An 18161-nucleotide genomic window follows, 5' to 3' on the forward strand; every position below is an offset into this window, starting at 1 on the left:
CAAAGAATAACAGCACATAATTGTGTTCCAATCAACCACCACCAATTTCATAGGCATGGCACAGTGCCTGAATGCACACTTTACAGAAAGAAAAACGAACACACACTTTACAGAAAGAAAAACAAACACACAGATGAGCTGGGAGAAGATAACAATGCTACGTGTAATGTGGTATCTAAGGATCTTCCTTCCCTTATATCATCCAGTTATATTCACATTGGAAAGATCTTTGTTAGCTCCCACAGATGGGGAGTTTGGGACTTCAAGTGAGGCCACACAGCTCATTTGGTGTCATGCTGTTCTCTTGGTTTTGTCTGTGAGCTGGGCACTTCCAGTTTTCCTGAGGTAACAGATATAGAGGTCTTTGTTTCACATCTTTAAGAAAAACAAAAATGCAGGAAAAGGGGGCAGGCAGGCAGACACATTGGAGTTTCTTAGGAAAGACACAAACACACTTGATGTAAAACACATTTCTGAAATATTCCACTGGGACAGACCAGAGCCTCCAAAAGCAAACCTTACCCCTTTCAGAATCACCTTGAAGAACAATTACAAGATTATTGTAGCAAGTTACAAAACAGTTAATCAGAGAGGCATGACTTTTCATAAATAAATGTCCAGGCACCTGCCTCTCCAGGGCCCTGAACTTTATGTAGAATGAACATTTTGCTTGCTAACATCCTGCGGCAGATCAAGGCAGAGGAACTGCAGGCCCTGTGCTATAACAGTACACAGTACTGACAGCAGGGAAGACAGTACTGCTATAGTGAGGCATTCGTAGAATATATATGCAGAAAATATTTATCAGAGGACAAATAAACCCACTTTTTCTGTTGTTCTGCCAGTTTTTCTGCCAAGCATTTTACCAGGACAAGGTCTACTTTGGAGTCAAACTTATTGGTAAACCAGTGCCCATAATTCATAAGCCACCTTAATTCTGCAGCACCATAGATGCAGACACTGTGAAGGTAGATACCAGTGCATGGAGGATACAAATGGTCTTCAAGATAATTCCATTTCACTAAATGAGTTTTGCTTTGTAGGTCTGTTCTATCCTGGGCCAACCTTGAAATTTCCCCAGGGACCCCAGGAACATGTACAAGAGTAGCCCAGAAATGTTCATCCAGAGAGTAGGTATCCCTTGATCATTAAAAAAAAATCTTTTGCAAGAGACCTTTCAAGAGTATATCGAACAAATGCTTGACTTAAAACAAAATAGGGACTGCCTACAAATACCTCAATAGTATGAGGTGGCAGATTTATGGGAATGTTGTTTTTTACAGGCATCTGCATGTATTCATAAGGCACTTTCATAAGTTCATAGTGATAAATAAATCGTTTTCTTTTGCTTGGCTTTACAGTTTCCACCATGTTTCCTCCACCAAGTTTTTTCAGTTCAGCAACCAACTGGAAATTTGACCTCAAAGGGAAATCTTGGCCACAAAAATTAATAACATACTTCCAGGGCACTGAAGAGTCCATTAAATCAGACAAACAACTGAAATCTGCTTGCAGCCTTGAAATATGTGCATAGTCCACTGTCTCCAATTTTGACACAATGAAAATATTGGGGAAACATTTAGCTAGATTGTTCATAGCAGATTTGAAAATTTTTGCTGCTTTTTGGTCATAATGGATGCAGTAAATATTTTGATGACTATACAGAGAACGTATGAGCCTTTCCAACATTGCTGCATCTTTGTGAACAATGAAGGAATAGGCTATTGGAAAATTCTCTTCCTCTGGAGAAACAGGTTTTAGGTAGTATTTCCTAAGTGAATGATACACGTGGCAATCACTTGTCATTGCTACGACATCTTAATCATCTAAATCAATTATCTCTTTTCTGACTCTTTCTGAGTCAGTCGCAGAGGGGAGCTGCTCTGGTGTCGGCCCAACCAGCAGCAGAGCAGCAGATCTCGGTGCACAGGGGGTTTTCCTGAGGAAGGGAAATGCCAGGGGAGCAGAGAGACCTGCCAGGAGCCGGCAGCTCTCGTGGGAGCTGCTGACAAGGCCTGGATGTTGCCAGAGAAACAGCACCCACGCCTATAAAAAGCAGCCTAGTGAGCACTAGCAAACCAGAGAGCTGAGAACAGAGCAGGCAAACAGAGCGTGGTGCATCAGTTCGCGCAGAAGGGTGCGCAGGGAGGGCCTAGTCACTCTACCAGCTCAAGAAGTGAGTTCCATTGGTGGTTATCACCCTCTCAGAAGCAGCTTAGCTATGGTATCCAGCTGGCAGAAAGCTCTGTCCTCTGCGCTCACCAGAATGGATGTAGCAACCCAGACAGAGCTCCCACAAAAACATGCAGCTACGCAGATCTCAGGCTGTAGGGAGTGCCAGAGCCTGTCACTGGGAAAGGATGGCAGTAGTGAGAACAGCTGTGTGAGGTGTGACCAGGTGGACGATCTGCTGAGCCTGGTGGCACAGCTATGAGAGGAAGAAGAAAAGTTAAGGAGCATCAGGGAGGCTGAGAAAGAAACAGACTAGTGGAGCCATGCTCTGCCCTCCCAGAGACAGAAACAGGGACAGACAATATACAAAACTCAAGATCAAGGGGACCCTGTATCCTCTCCCTTCCAGGATGAAGGCAGTAGCTTAAAAGAAAGGAGTGAATGGAAGGAAGTCCACACTCAGAGTGGCAGGTGAACCTCATTGCCTAACTCGCCCTCCCAGGTGCCTCTGCACAATGGGTATGAGGCTCTGGATGTGGAAGGCAAGTCAATGGATGACATAGATGATGGTCATAAAAATCATAGAATGGTTTGGGTTGGAAGGGAACTGCTGCGGGCAGGGACACCCTCCACTAGACCACGTTGCCCAAAGCCTCATCCAACCTGGCCTTAAACACTTCCAGGGAGGGGGCATCCACAACCTCTTTGGGCAACCTGTTCCAATGCCTCACCACCCTCATAGTAAAGAATTTCTTCCTAAACATCGAATCTAAATCGACCTTCCTTCAGCTTAAAGCCATTACCCCTTGTCCTGTCACTACACTCCCCAATAAACAGTCCCTCCCCATCTTTCCTGGAGGCCCCCTTCAGATACTGGAAAGCCGCAATTAGATCTCCCCGGAGCCGCCTTTTCTCCAGGCTGAACAATCCCAACTCTCTCAGCCTGTCCTCATAGGAGAGGTGCTCCAGCCCTCTGATCAGCTTCGTGGCCCTCCTCTGGACTCTCTCCAACAGCTCCATGTCTCTCCTGTACTGGGGCCCCCAGAGCTGGATGCAGTACTCCAGGTGGGGTCTCACAAGAGCAGAGTAGAGGGGCAGGATCACCTCCCTCGACCTGCTGGTCACACCTCTTTTGATGCAGCCCAGGACAGAGTTGGCTTTCTGGGCTGCAAGCGCACACTGCCGGCTCATGTTGAGCTTTTCATCAATCAATACCCCCAAGTCCTTCCCCTCGGGGCTGCTTTCAATCCATTCCTCGCCCAGCCTATAGTCATGCTTGGGATTGCGCCAACCCACGTGCAGGACCTTGCACTTGGCCATGTTGAACTTCATGCGGTTCGCACGGGCCCACCTCTTCAGCCTGTCAACATCCCTCTGGATGGCATCCCTTCCCGCCAGAGAGTCGACTGTATCACACAGCTTGGTGTCGTCAGTAAACTTGCTGAGGGTGCACTCGATCCCACTGTCCATGTCTCCGACAAAGATGTTGAACAGTGCCAGTCCCAATATGGACCAATGAGGAACACCACTCGTCACTGTTCTCCACTTGGACATTGATCCGTTGACCACAACTCTTTGAGTGCGACCATCCAGCCAATTCCTTATCCACCGAGTGGTCCATCCGTCAAATCCGTGTCTCTCCAATTTAGAGACAAGGATGTCGTGCGGGACAGTGTCAAATGCCTTGCACGAGTCCAGGTAGATGACATCAGTTGCCCTTCCCTTATCCACCAATGCTGTAACCCCATCAATAGAAGGCCACCAAGTTTGTCAGGCATGATTTGCCCTTAGTGAAGCTGTGTTGGCTGTCACCAATCACCTCCTCATTTTCCGTGTGCCTGAGCATAGTCTCCAGGAGGGTCTGCTCCATGATCTTGCCAGGCATGGAGGTGAGACTGACTGACCTGTAGTTCCCTGGGTCTTCCTTTTTACCCTTCTTAAAAATGGGGGTTATGTTTCCCCTCTTCCAGTCAGTGGGAACTTCGCCAGACTGCCAGGGCTTCTCAAATATGATGGCGAGTGGCCTGGCCACTTCATCCGCCATTTCCCTCAAGACCCTCGGATGCAACTCATCAGGTCCCATGGACTTGTGCACCTTCAGGTTCCTTAGATATTCTCGAACCTGATCTTCTCCTACAGTGGGCGGTTCTGCATTCTCCCAGTCCCTGCCTTCTGTGACCTGGGCAGTGTGGCTCAAGGATTTGCCAGTGAAGACTGAGGCAAAGAAGTCATTGAGTACCTCAGCCTTCTCCATATCCTGGGGAACCCAGTCACCCGTTTCATTCCGGAGGGGACCCACATTTTCCCTCATCCTCCTTTTATCACTGACATACCTATAGAAGCTTTTCTTGTTCTTCTTGACATCCCTGGCCAGACTAATCTCTATAAGGGCTTTGGCTTTCCTAACCTGATCCCTGGATGCTCGGACAGTTTCTCTGTATTCTTCCTAGACTACCTGCCCTTGCTTCCACCCTCTGAAGGCTTCCTTTTTTAGTTTGACTTTGCCCAGGAGCTCCTTGTTCATCCACGGGGGCCTCCAGGTGTTTTTGCTTGACTTGCTCTTTGTTGGGATGCATCATTCCTGAGCTTGGCATAAGTGACCCTTGAATATTAGCCAGCTGTCTTGGGCCCCTCTTCCCTCCAGGGCTTTGTCCCATGGTATTCTACCAAGCAGGTCCCTGAAGAGGCCAAAGTCTGCTCTCCTGAGGTCCAGGGTAGCGAGCTTGCTGCGTGCCCTCCTCGCTGCCCTGAGGATCCTGAATTCCACCATTTCGTGGTCACTGCAGCCAAGGCTGCCCTTGAGCTTGACATCCCCTACCAGGCCCTCCTTGTTGGTGAGAACAAGGTCCAGCATGGCACCTCTCCTCGTGGGCTCCTCTATCACTTGGAGGAGGAAGTTGTCATCAACACATTCCAGGAACTTCCTGGATTGCTTGCGCTCAGCTGCGTTGTACCCTCCAGCAGATGTCAGGGTGGTTGAAGTCCCCCATAAGGACCAGGGCTTGTGAGTGTGAGGCTGCTCCTATCTGCCTATAGAGGGCTTCATCTGCTTGGTTCCCCCTGGTCAGGTGGCCCGTAACAGACCCCCACTATGATGTCCCTTGCCCCAGCCCTCCCTTTAATCCTGACCCATAGGCTCTCAGTTGGCTCCTCCTCCATCCCCAGGTGGAGCTCCATGCACTCCAGCTGGTCATTGACATAGAGGGCAACGTGCCCCCTCCTCACCTGCCCTGCCTGTCCTTCCTAAAGAGCCTGTACCCTTCCATCCCAACACTCCAGTCATAGGAGCTGTCCCACCACGCCTCTGTAATGCCAGTAAGGTCATAGCCTTGCAGGCGCACACACGTCTCCAGCTCCTCTTGTTTATTCCTCATGCTCCGTGCGTTTGCATAGAGGCATTTCAGTTGTGCCCCCAATGAGGCTGGGGTGGCTGGGATTCTTTTGATGTATTCTCCCAGCATTACCCCGTTGGTTCCTGTTGCATCCGGAGCCCCCGGCTTGTCTCTTCTAGGCTTCGAGCGTGCTGTAGTGCATCCAGCATGTCTCTGAGCAGTAGGCCGAGGGCCCTTGCCAGCTCCCCGTCCCTCCAACCTGGGCATGTTGTACCACAACGTCGCAGGTAAGTCTGATGTTATCCCCCTCCCCCTTCGAGCCTAGTTTATAGCTCTATTGATGAGCCCCACTAGTTCCTGGACAAAGATCCTCTTCCCCCTTTGGGAGAGATGAATCCCATCAGGGTTCATCAGGCCTGGTGCTGTGTAGACCGCCCCATTGTCAAAGAACCCAAAGTTGTGGCGCTGACACCAGCCACGGAGCCATGCATTTATGGACTGTGTCCGCCTGTTCCACCCACCATTGCTGCCCTCAACTGGAAGGAGGGAGGAGAATCTTACCTGCGCTCCTGAATCCTTCAGTGACTGTCCTAAGAGCCTGAAGTCCCTTTTGATCGCTTTTGTGGTACGTGTCTCTGCTTCATCCCCACCCACATGGAGGAGCAGCAGTGGGTAATAGTCAGAGGGCTGTAACAGGCTCATCCTAAATCCAAAACACAGCACTATTCCAGCTTCTAGGAAGAAAATTAACTCTATCCCTGCTGAAACCAGGACAGTACTTAAGAATTTCATTAAATTATTGTAATGAACATTGCAGTCACATTTTGATAAATATAAATGGGACTTGGATATAAAATAGCCCCCAAATATACAAAGCAAAAATTACTAAATAGTTCATCTGGCATGGTGGACTGTACCACAACACATTCCATGTTTCTGCTATTTATTTATTGCAATATATATACTCTGGAGATCCACAACTTTTTTTTAAATAAAATACACAGAATGTTTACAACAAATTCATAAAATAATTATTTTCAAACAAAACATGGCATCTGTTTTCTGGGAGGTTTCTTTCTGCATATTTTGCACAATCTGAAATGAATAAGGAGACTTGTCTGCATTAACATCAAAATGCAAATCTGCTTTTGAGTTGGTCTCCTGAAGATCCTCTTGCTTTCGTTTAATTTGAAGTGCTTCCTTTTCAGGTAGTTGTAAAGCTATAGGCTCCATCTCTAAACTATTAGCATTTTCAGTTTCAATGTGACATCCTTCAGCACTTTCTTCTGCATTAAGCAGGATCCTCTCTCTGGTTGTGGAGACTTTTGTTTAATGGTGCTTAGTACACCACTGGTAGAATTACAAGGACCTCCAGAAACACTTTCTCCATTAGTAGCTGTTAACAGCTCATGTGCTAACAGTGTTTCTGCATTTGTTTGAAGTGTCTGTTCAGTGCAGCTGGTTCCATCTTCAGATATATTAGTATACATGTCTTGCACCTCTTTTACAATAGTCTGTTGCAATATGTCTGTTCTGTCTGAATCAGTAGGATTTTCACATGCTGGTTCTGACTCATCTGTCTGTAAGGAAATCTGTTCAAAGGCAAAGAGAGTTTTAAACTTAGAGCCTCTCCATTAATTTCGTTTCCATCAAGATTAGATTTAACTTGATTTGTCAAGTTTTGCAAACAAATAATTTATTCTGAAGATATTCTCATATCAGTATTTAGATTCTTGTCACAAACTATTACTGTTACTCTGCTTGAGACTATGTTGATCACTGTCATAACTCTTGATTTCCTGTTGTAACTTTAAACCAGATACATTATGAGAGGAATTCAAAGCAAGTGTTGACTGCAAATCAAGTTCTGTTAAATCAGTAGTCTGAGAATGCTGTGCAGACACTTTTTCTCCAGAAACCAATAATGTGAGGCAATGCAAACTGATCTCCTCCCCTGTTGACAGAAGTTGCTGAGCTTCCACCAGTTCTGTCCTTTCCTTCTGTAAATGGATTTTCACTCTTACCACTGTTGAATTCACATTCCTGTTGCAATTCAGTCTGATTTAGCAAGCTCAGTTTTCCTACAACATTAACTAGGATGCAACAATTATGATTAGAAACATCAACAATGTTGCCCATTTCATTAGATCCAGCATCAGGGAAAGATATTTTCTGTAAATTAATTCTTCTTTGGTTTGTAGATGGACCTAAACATGAGGTCCATCTAAAATAAGACATTATTTCTGAATAGTTTTACTCTTGGCTGTAAGTCTCTGGTATATGAATAGCAGATCTATTTGGTTTTTTTGAACTTGTATTTATTTTTCATTCAATTTTCTGCCTTCAGAATCCTGAATAACTTTATTTTTGTATATTTCACCAAATTTGTTTTTCTGCTTTGTTCATTTTTAGCAAAACTTCCTTTGATGCTTTAGTATTTTTGTGTTGAACTGTGCCATCTGCATTTAATTCTGTCTACAAAACAGGCCATATACTTCATTTCACTTTCTGATAAATTGCTTTATTATATACTAAAACTGTACTATTAAAAAATTAACTATTTTCCTCTGCTTGTGCAGCTTTTTAAGACAGCAGAACAGAGAAATTAAGGAACTAAGAAATATATATATAAAAGTATAAAAATTAATGGGTGAAATCAAATGAAGTGCTTTACACTTTTATTTATTTCTGACAATTGAACTGGTTTCAAATTGATGTTCTGCCTTTAAAGAATTAAATCTACATTGCTCCTGTGGTCATATGCCAGAGTTACAGTTTCACATTTCTGGCAAACCTGTCTGCAGTGATTCTAGGAAACTATAAAGAAAGGGAAATAACAGCAAAACCACACAGAATTAAGTCATGGCAATTTCATAACAAAACTACTCCAAAGACTGATGACTAACTAGAATTATCTGTTGATTACTTCATATCTGGAGATAGAACCAGAACACAAACACTGCAACAACTCACACAACTGTTGAAATCATCAGTTACGCAGCCATAGTAATAGGTTTTCCCAATGAAAACTTTACATCTTCTACTTGGAGAATATTCATCATCAGTCAACTAATGCTATAAAGTATAATCTAAGACTACACATCATGGATGCTGCTATAGCACAACATTTCTAAGGACACCATAGACTGCACTACTGTGAGTAACAAGGACAGTTATCATAACTACATAAAACTTCAGTAAGCAAGAATAAAGTGTCTGTGCACTGCATTATATGTTTCGGATATTACCAGTTATCAGTGTTCAAAGGGGAGAAAATGAGAAGAGGAGACTACAGCTTTTAATGCCAAAGGCTGTTAGCTATATGCAAACTATGACCCAAGTGACTGATCATGGTGTCTTGTCTTCATGTGAGGCACCAGCTTCTGAATCTTACTGAGGTCTTACAGCATAACTGTGCAACTCCTGTGCAAGAAAATGGCTCCCTAGTCCTTTCCTATTGAAACCCAACACAAACAACTTACTGCACAGAGGCAAGAAGCAGCTATCCTACTACTACAAGCCAGGCAACATCTTGCGGTTTCAGCCAGGTTCTGCAAGTAAAAAGGCACTGACATACCATGCTTGTTGTAAATTACCTCTGCAACACTTGCAAAAACTCAGCAAGAACCACTGTCCATGAGAGGCAGCTGACCCCTAAGATCTAGATCTAATCCTAGATCCTCCATTTTTAATCTTATGGATTGTTCTAAATTCAGCCTCCAGGCCAGTTTAGAACAAAATCTTATCCCTAGCTCTAAGCCATACCGCAGTCATATCTCAGCAAGTCTTGCATCTTACATTTAGATAGGCAACACTTGTGCTTCAAATATTCATTTCAAATTTAAAGGTAGCTCCAGCCCAAGAAAAAGCTGGACACCATTATCTTTTATACTTTGCCAATGTACAGCAATTGTGCTGGGTAAGGAGTGCTCACTGGAACTCAGCAAAGCCCATGGAATTGCTAGCAGTAATTAAGGAAATATAGTACAACAGATGTTCTGAATTTCTCCAATTAATAGTGATGATATGTCAGAAGAATTCTCTCCTACCTGATACTGAATGTCTTCTGGATTTTGCTACATAGCTTTTAAGCAGTTTCCTCATAGATGGGTCAGAAGCTTCTTCTAATGCACACCTTCCCATCTCATTTTTTAATAAGGGATCAGCTCCATACCAAAATAATAACTCTGCCATCTAGAAAAACAAGTTTTTCAGATTGTTTCTCTTCTGACAGTATTTTTCATACTCCTTCCTTACACAGGCTTCTCTCTGATGTACTTGACAACATGAACAACTAAAACCAAATTTAAGGCCTTTGCCAAATATTCCCTCTCTATACTAGTCAATATACTCTAAGCATTCCCTCAGATGCATCATTATCATATAGTCTTATTATTTTCATTTTTATAAATTGGTTCTAGTGATTAACCTGATGCCATTAAGCCAAGGTCTCCCAAAATATATGGTAGGATTCATCCCCCCCCCCCAAGCTCTTAATTGGTGGAAAATAACAGGTGATTTTAGGGTATGAGTCAGCTTATCTATTTAAGACATCTACTTTAGGAGAAAATAAATTGTGCCCTAGGTGTGTTTATTGTGACTCCTGTGACTGAAAAGGGAAGTTTTGACAGCTATTTCAGATGTACAATGTACATCTAGTCAAACAAAACCCACTCAGATGGTCTTACTGACATTATTTCTGTACAAATGTAAAGCCTGATTCTGTGGTTATTCAAGAAACAATCACTTCAGCAAAATGTTCCATCTACCTTTGCAGATTACTTTTTTAAGACATGGAAAATTTACAATCTGATTATTTCCTTTCTGTGGCTAACCCTGCAATCTTATTCCAGCACTACTGTGGTTTTACTTGTACCTCTGCCTTAGGTACTTTCACAGAACTCAGAAATATTTCATGAACCCCCAAGAGTCTGCAATCCACAAGCTGAAAACCAAGCTTTGGGCTCTCAAGTCTCAGAGAAAATTATTAACCACAAGTCCACCCTTCCTCTTTGCTCCAGGTGGACTTGGGGAGAAACAGAGTAAGTTTAATATCAGCTGTGAAACAGAAAGAGATCAAATGTTTAGGGACAAAACTTATTACATCCTACAAAAGTTTTTTAAAAATTTTGGAAAAGAATAAATATTAGGCAGCATATGTGTACTTCTAGAGAAAGAAACAGCAAGCAGGTAAAAGGGACATGCAGAACTCCTACATAAATCTGGGCCACCCTAGGAATGTGCACAAACAGGTGGAGGAAACCACTGCCAGACTGAAAGAGGATACGAAATTCAGACACAGGATATGAAACCACAGCAACTGGCAACAAAAGTTATAATTAATTCACATTGACTATTCAGTTGACTTTCTGTTTAAGACTATACAAAATATAAAGCCATGTCTTGATCACTCTCCATGCTATGTGTTAACACACAAAAAATCTCCGCACATGGCTGTGGCTGCACACCATACATGCATGTTTACTAAATCATGGAAAAAATCATTAAAACTCCAGAAGACTGCTCAGGTCATAAATTATAGTGCAAGGAGGTTATAAAATAAGTGAAACAAGTAGTATTAAACAGTAGTAATCTACTCCTCAGTACTTCGGTCATCATTCCAAACAGTTAGAAAATCAATTAATTTCTGCTATTGGATAAATCTTGTAAAGCATAGAATGGTTTGAAAAGAAATTGGGCAGAAAGGACTTGCAAGATCCTGAATTTACTCATAATCTGAAAAGACCAGCCCACACGTAATAAGACTATGTGACTTTCTGGACCCAACAACAATCATTTCTATTCCTAAATCATAATTTGTGTTCAATTTAGAATATGCCTCATAATGTCCTTCTTTAACTGCATCTTGCAATGGTGTTATTTGTTCATTTCCTCTGTCATTAACATCAGCTCCTGCTTTCAAAAGCTCATTTGCTATCCTATAAAAGCCTTCCACACTTGCTTCATGTAGTGCAGTCCAGCCTATGAAGAAAAAACCTGGCAACTGAAATCTGTATTTCACATTTCAGTAAAATAATTTATAAAAAATTATGTCAGTTTTAGGTTGTCTGATAAATATTTCAGAGATATATACTGAAAAGGTAAAAACTGATGCACTTTACAATAAGTTGTATGAAGAAATGTTTATGAAAAAGTCACAAAGGTTGGGAGATCTCATTCTTTTGTCAAAATTCGCACTTACTGTAGAACCAGGTGCTGCTGTAACAATATTAGTTTTAGATTTGATAGTTCTGTTATGAAAGAAAAGAAGAAAAATTATTCCACCCACACCTTAGTAATTTCTCCTTGAATAAAATGTATATGCTATTTTAAGAACAAGATAATTTTTCATGACAGCATTTTATTTATATGTCCATGCTGAAGAGGATAAGTAAGAAAGAAGAGACAAAATAAAGACCTGGAGTTTTATTGCCAAACAAAAATGGTTTTTAAGACTATCCAAGAATGGTTTGAGTTTCCAAAGAAAGCAATGAAAAATCCTTACTGAAATTTCATATCCATTCCCAGCTATATGGAATAAACCAAGATATGAGCTTCATGACCCACAGAACAATTCTACTCTATGAAGGAGGTGTTGAGGAAAAATAAAAGATGGAATGTAAGTCTTTGAATTGGGTTTAGCATAGCTTTTTATCAGCTCCTCAAACATTCATTACATGATAGTTTTTTGTAGAGTGAGAAAAGTAAGTGAAAAAGACAGAGGATCTTCCACTTCCTGTCTTCCAGCTCTAAAACTAGTATTCCCTCCAGAAGACCATTTTTATGGATAGCCTTCAACCATCTCCCATTACCAGAAGGTTGTGTGGGCCTAATTCATGCACTAAATATAAATTGCTTATTAAGACTGTTCTGTTTTCATTAAGCAAAATTATCTTAATTTCATTGGAAAGAGAAACTCTTGAAGCTCTCTTATACACCACCCAACCCAGAATATTGTATATTTGTACTGAATCTGATTTATTATGGGCACAGGATGTTGCATCAGGTTGCCCAAAAACTATTAGGCTTTGTTCCTGAATGCTTGAAACTCAACGGTTTTAACTACATTGCCTAATAAGGACATAAGGAAGACTTAAGGAAGAAATTCTTTACAGTGAGGGTGGTGAGACACTGGAACAGGTTGTCCAGAGAAGTTGTGGATGCCCCATCATTGGAAGTGTTCAAAGTCAGGTTGGATGGGGCTTTGAGCAACCTCATCTAGTGAAAGATGTCCCTGCTCATGGCAGGGGGGGTAGACTAGATGATCTTTAAGGTCATCCAAATCATTCTATGATTCCAACCCAAACCATTCTATGATTCTATGATAATGTCGACAGTGCTTCAAGATAAATTATTTTTAACAGTATTCTCTGTACATTTTTCTTGCATTTTATAGAGCCTATTTCATTAAGAAACTCTAGTAACTCCATATTCTGGAGCAAAAATTGAAATCTGTTAAGGGGAGGAGAAAAAAGGTTCACTTAGGTAAAGGTATCTACTTCACCCTCAGTAAAAAGTATCCTCTATCTGATATACTAATAAGCCCCTGAAAAATTGCATCTGGAACATGTTTAATTGATAATCATTAGTTTAGCAACATGATTCTCCAAAGACCCTGTGCATGCTCCAGACCAAAGAGAAGCACAAGTTTCATTGCAACTGTTTCTCAGCTCCCTCAAGGCACTGTGAATCAAGACTCAAACTGAGAGCACAGACAGTGCTCTCCATGCTCTCCATATCCTTCATGCTGATGTCCAGGACATAAAAAAAAACTTAAAAAAACAAACCAAGAACTCTGTAAGGTACTGAAGCAGAGTACTGAAGCAAAGGAGGAATGAAAAAGACTACAGGTAGTGTCCTTGTTTCAGCTGAGAGAGAGTTCATTTTCTTTCTAGTAGCCTGTACAGTGCTGTGTTTTGGATTTAGTATGAGAATAATGTTGATAACACACTGATGTTTTTGGTTGTTGCTAGGTAGTTGCAGTGTCTACACTAAGTCAAGGACTTTTCAGCTTCTCACGCCCTTCCAGGTACACAAGAAGCTGAGAGAGCATAGCCAGGACAGCTGACCCAGACTGGCCAAAGGGATATTCCCTACCATGTAACGTCATGCTCCGCATATAACTGGGGAAGCTAGCCGGAAGACAGATTTGCTGCTCGGAAACAGACTGGGCATCGGATTGTTTTGTTTTCCTTCTGCATGTGGTGAGCAATTGCATTTGTGCATTGCTTGTATTATTGTTGTTGTTGTTATTATTATCTTCCTTTGTTATCCTATTAAATTGTCTTTATTTCAACCCATGAGGTTTTTTTCCATTCTCCTTCCCATCCCCTTGTGGGGAGAGGGGTGAGCAAGCGGCTGCATGGTGCTTAGGTACTGGCTGGGGTTAAACCATGACAGTAAGATATGGATAATTACTGGTGGAGGGCTTTAAAGGAAGAGACAAGACACAGGGGAAGAATATAATCATCAGAACAGTGATTCCCAAAGAGAGTGAGATGAAAGTGCATTTCAAAATGGCACAGGACTGGCAACTCTACTTCTTTCTGATTATACCTCCCTCACTAGAAAAGAATTAACTAGGGCCAGGTCAGACTCTCATCTCCTCAAGGAGTTCGACTAAAACACATTTTGTGCAGGTGTGTTCCTTTTGCACCAAAAAAATAGCAGCCAGAGTCTGGAGGATGAAGAAACAGTGGTTTGGCAAAAGGTGCAAAGGCAGAAAAAGGAAGCAGGAGTGTCCTGGTTTCAGCTGAGAGGGTTAATTTTCTTCATAGTAGCTTGTATGGGGCTATGTTTTGGATTTGTGCTGAAAACAGTGTTGATAATATAGAGATGTTTTTGTTATTGTTGAGCAGTACTTACACAGAGTCAAGGCCTTTTCTGCTTCTCACACCACCCCACCAGCAGGATGGCTGGGGGGTGCACAGAAGTTGGGAGGGGACACAGCCAGGACAGCTGACCCAAACCGACCAAAGGGATATTCCATACCACATGACATCATGCTCAGCATATAAGGGAGAGGGGAATGTTTGGAGTGATGGTGTTTTGTCTTCCCAAGTAACTGATAAGTGTGATGGAGCCCTGCTTTCCTGGAAATGGCTGAACATCTGCCTGCCTCTGGGAAGTAGTGAATTAATTTCTTGTTTTGCTGTGCTTGCGCATGCGGCTTTTGCTTTCCCTATTAAACTGTCTTTATCTCAACCCACAAGTTTTCTCACTTTCACTCTTCTGATTCTCTCCCCCATCCCACTGTGGGGGGAGTGAGCAAGTGGCTGCGTGGTGCTTAGTTGTTGGCCGGGGTTAAACCATGACAAGCAGTGAGGCCGAAAATTGGAACTGCTGCACTTTAGTACACTTGCCCACAGAGGCTGCAGCTGAACCCACACTATTAATTTTTCTCTGTAGTCAGCATGTGGCTTTGAAACCCACCAACAAAATATTTTCTCATCTACCTTTAGCACAAGTTAACACACATTACAAGTCACTCTGTTTGCTCAAATGCCAGAGTCCTATTCTGTAAAAGTCAAAAATCTGCTGCTGACTCAATCTATCTGTCAGTATATTCCAGAAGACAGAATTTCTGCCTTAATATTGGTCTGTTATATGCCTGCATCATGCAGTAGCCAACTGCATAACTTTTTTTTTTTTTTTGAACCCACATAACAGTTGTGAAATCCTAGCTGCTGCACAGGATAGAAATGCTCTAAGAATGAATCAAAGTTTTCTACCAAATGAGCCAGCTGTCCATGAAGCCATTTTCTCCTTTGTTATGGAAGTTTATCAGAGCCTAACAGATGAGGCAGGGAACTGCAAAATAAGGAAGGACAGTCTTATGTTTGAAACATCTGATTGATACTTTAGGGTGTGGTAATGCCTTTGACACAGAGTATCACACATAAAGTTGGATACAGTCAATTGCTTAAATCAAAACATTCACACTCGGCCACTATTTGTCATTCTTTTTTTTTTATGTGCCCAAGATGAAATAAAAATGCAAAATAACAAGCACTCACAACTTTACCAAATCAAAGTAGTGCTAAGCTATGAAGCTACAGCTTCCTTTAAGATGCAAGGGGCAAAATCACAGTCCCTGAAAAATTAAACTGGAAAATCTAAATCTTGGGGTCTTAAGTTGACTACTGAAATGGGAAAAAAAAATCTTTAAAAAACATTATGTTGATTATTTAATTAAGGGACTGTTCTGTGATAAGCATGCACAGATTGTTGAATTAAGGCTAAGTAAACCTAATTGCATAATTTTGTAAGTTTTTGAGTGCTTTTCAGCAAAATTTTCTTTTTTAATATATTTTTATATGTAGGCCTATATATTTTCTCATGAACAATTACCAAGTTAAACCAACAAAAATTCAATAATCTACTGACTAGTCACAAACCTACAGTTTCTTTCACTGCACAAATTCATAATATGTACTTTTATTAGGTATAGGTAGATACTTGTTTTGAAAATAGTATTTTAATACAACTGAAACTTACCAGCATAATCCTGAACATTTACATTTCCTCACCAAAAATATTGCTCCTATTGATTCCTGACAGTGAAATGGGGCAAAAAGGATTTACAGAATTCCTACCAGAGGCTTCTTGTCCTGAAAAATAATGTAAAAGCTCTGTTGAACAGAAAAATATCTTTCCTCTCTTACTTTGGTTTCACTTTGCATTACAGTTAGTGGATAAGTTTGTGGCAAAAAAAATGCTCATTCAATTTAGTAGAAATGAATATATCAAAAGACTACCAATTAAATAATAACCCCATTCAATAAAAGATGCCATAGAGAATTCCATAACAGAACTCCAACTGAAATTCAACACACAGCAATATGATTTTGTAAAAGTGTGTTAAGTTTAGACTCTTTGCTTTTTAATGACATTTTTGCAAATTGCATTGTTTCCCACTGGATGATAAAAATGCTATTCTAGATTACAATTTATTACAAAATGAGCATTTCATTAGCTAGTCAATTATTCAATAATTTATCTTTTCTTAAAAGCCAAATTTATCAGCAGTTCTTTTGCACTCATTTATGCTTTAAAACCTCTGGTTTGTGAGCAAGGAATATTTATACTAGGATAGTGAATGACATGAGCTCCCTCAGATTACTTTTCCCCATTACTTCACAACCAGCTCAGCTACTTGTGCAATGAGGAAAAAATGAACAGTTAGGACAAAAACCTCATTAACTATCCCACTGAAAATTATCCCAGCTTGGGAGCCTGAGGTCTAAATATAAAAAAGAAAATACAAAAGATACTAGTTTTAAATTTTAGTTTATTGTTTTACCAAAAAAAAAAAAAAAGCTATTTCCCATTATGCACCCATTACAGTTTTCAACTTGGGTGAAATGATTTCCAATACATGGATGAGTGTTGTGGTTTAACTCCAGCCAGCAACTAAGCACCATGCAGCCACTCACTCACACCACACACCCTCCACAGTGGGATGGGGAGGACAATTGGGAAAGAGGGAGGGAAAAAAACAAACACTAAAACTCATGGGTTGAGATAAAGACAGTTTAATAGGACAGCAAAGGCAGAAATTTTTTAAAAAAATAATAAAATAATAGAATATACGAAACGAGTGATGCACAGTGCAATTGCTCACCACCTGCCGGCCAATGCCCAGCCTGTCCCCCAAGCAGTGATTGCACCCTGGCCAACTCCCCACCAAATTTCTATACTGAGCATGATGTCATATGGTATGGAATATCCCTTTGGCCAGTTTGGGTCAGCTGTCCTGGCTGTGCCCCCTCCCAGCTTCTTGTGCACCTCCTGCAGAAGGCTTATGCCTCCTTGCTGGCAGGGCCTGGGAAGCTGAAAAGTCCTTGACTTAATTCTAAACACTTTTTACAACAACTAAAAAACATCAGTGTGTTATCAACATTATTCTCACACTAAATCCAAAACACAGCACCTGTTACTAGGAAGAAAATTAACTCTGTCCTATAAAGGACAATGAGCTGTCCTATACTTCATCAGCAGTGCCATCCCAGCATCTCTTCACACTATTGGAGAAGAGCATCCTGGCTACACTCTTTTCTCAAAAACAGAGAGGAAAGAAAGAAGGGAGGAAGGAAAGGACAGGAGGATAGCCTACAGGAAAGCACAATGCATGGCCCAGGCTATTAATTGATCTACTAATGAAAAACATTGGGTTTGCAGGGACAGTAGGCTATATCCACTGCTCCTCTCCGCAAGCTGTAGCAGATGTGGCTCACTGGCCCTAAAACTCCACCTGGGTGTCAGGAATTGACATTTTAAATATGACTTTAAAAAACATAGTTCTCCTAGAGCTGTAACTCACAAAGCCTGTCATCTCTGCTGTTTTGTGCACTGTCATATACTGTGAGCTCATATTAAATTATTCCCAAACTTAAGTTCTTGACTCAGCTTAGCATATGGAGAGTCCATTTTTCCTTGCCCAGTTTGGTGAAGTGCACCTAAAGTTGTTATTAGAGCTTTTAAACATTAGTCTTTTTTTGGAACACATCCAGAATCCCCTCAGATAGTTGGCTGTATAAGTGCATGCTCAAATGGGAAAAATCAGCTGAGTTTTTAATTTCCTTACTGAAAGCAAGAGAGCAGGACAAAAGGCCATTCTGAGTATTTGCAGTCACTGGCCACAAATAGTATTTGTGT

The 18161-nt window shown here is 41.5% G+C and overlaps 1 protein-coding gene across 1 annotated transcript in view; it reads right to left on the reverse strand.

Annotated features, from left to right (window-relative positions):
- Window positions 1-281: 281 nt before the first annotated feature.
- Window positions 282-18161, reverse strand: part of LOC104632877 (glucosaminyl (N-acetyl) transferase 4) — a 60789-nt gene continuing 42909 nt past the window's right edge. The window contains 3 exon segments of the mRNA XM_075739196.1: window positions 282-375; window positions 826-1145; window positions 1147-1939. Coding sequence (XP_075595311.1) covers window positions 282-375; window positions 826-1145; window positions 1147-1939 — 1207 coding nt within the window.

This window comes from Balearica regulorum, chromosome W (assembly GCF_011004875.1).
Source record: "Balearica regulorum gibbericeps isolate bBalReg1 chromosome W, bBalReg1.pri, whole genome shotgun sequence".
Taxonomy (NCBI): Eukaryota; Metazoa; Chordata; class Aves; order Gruiformes; family Gruidae; genus Balearica; species Balearica regulorum.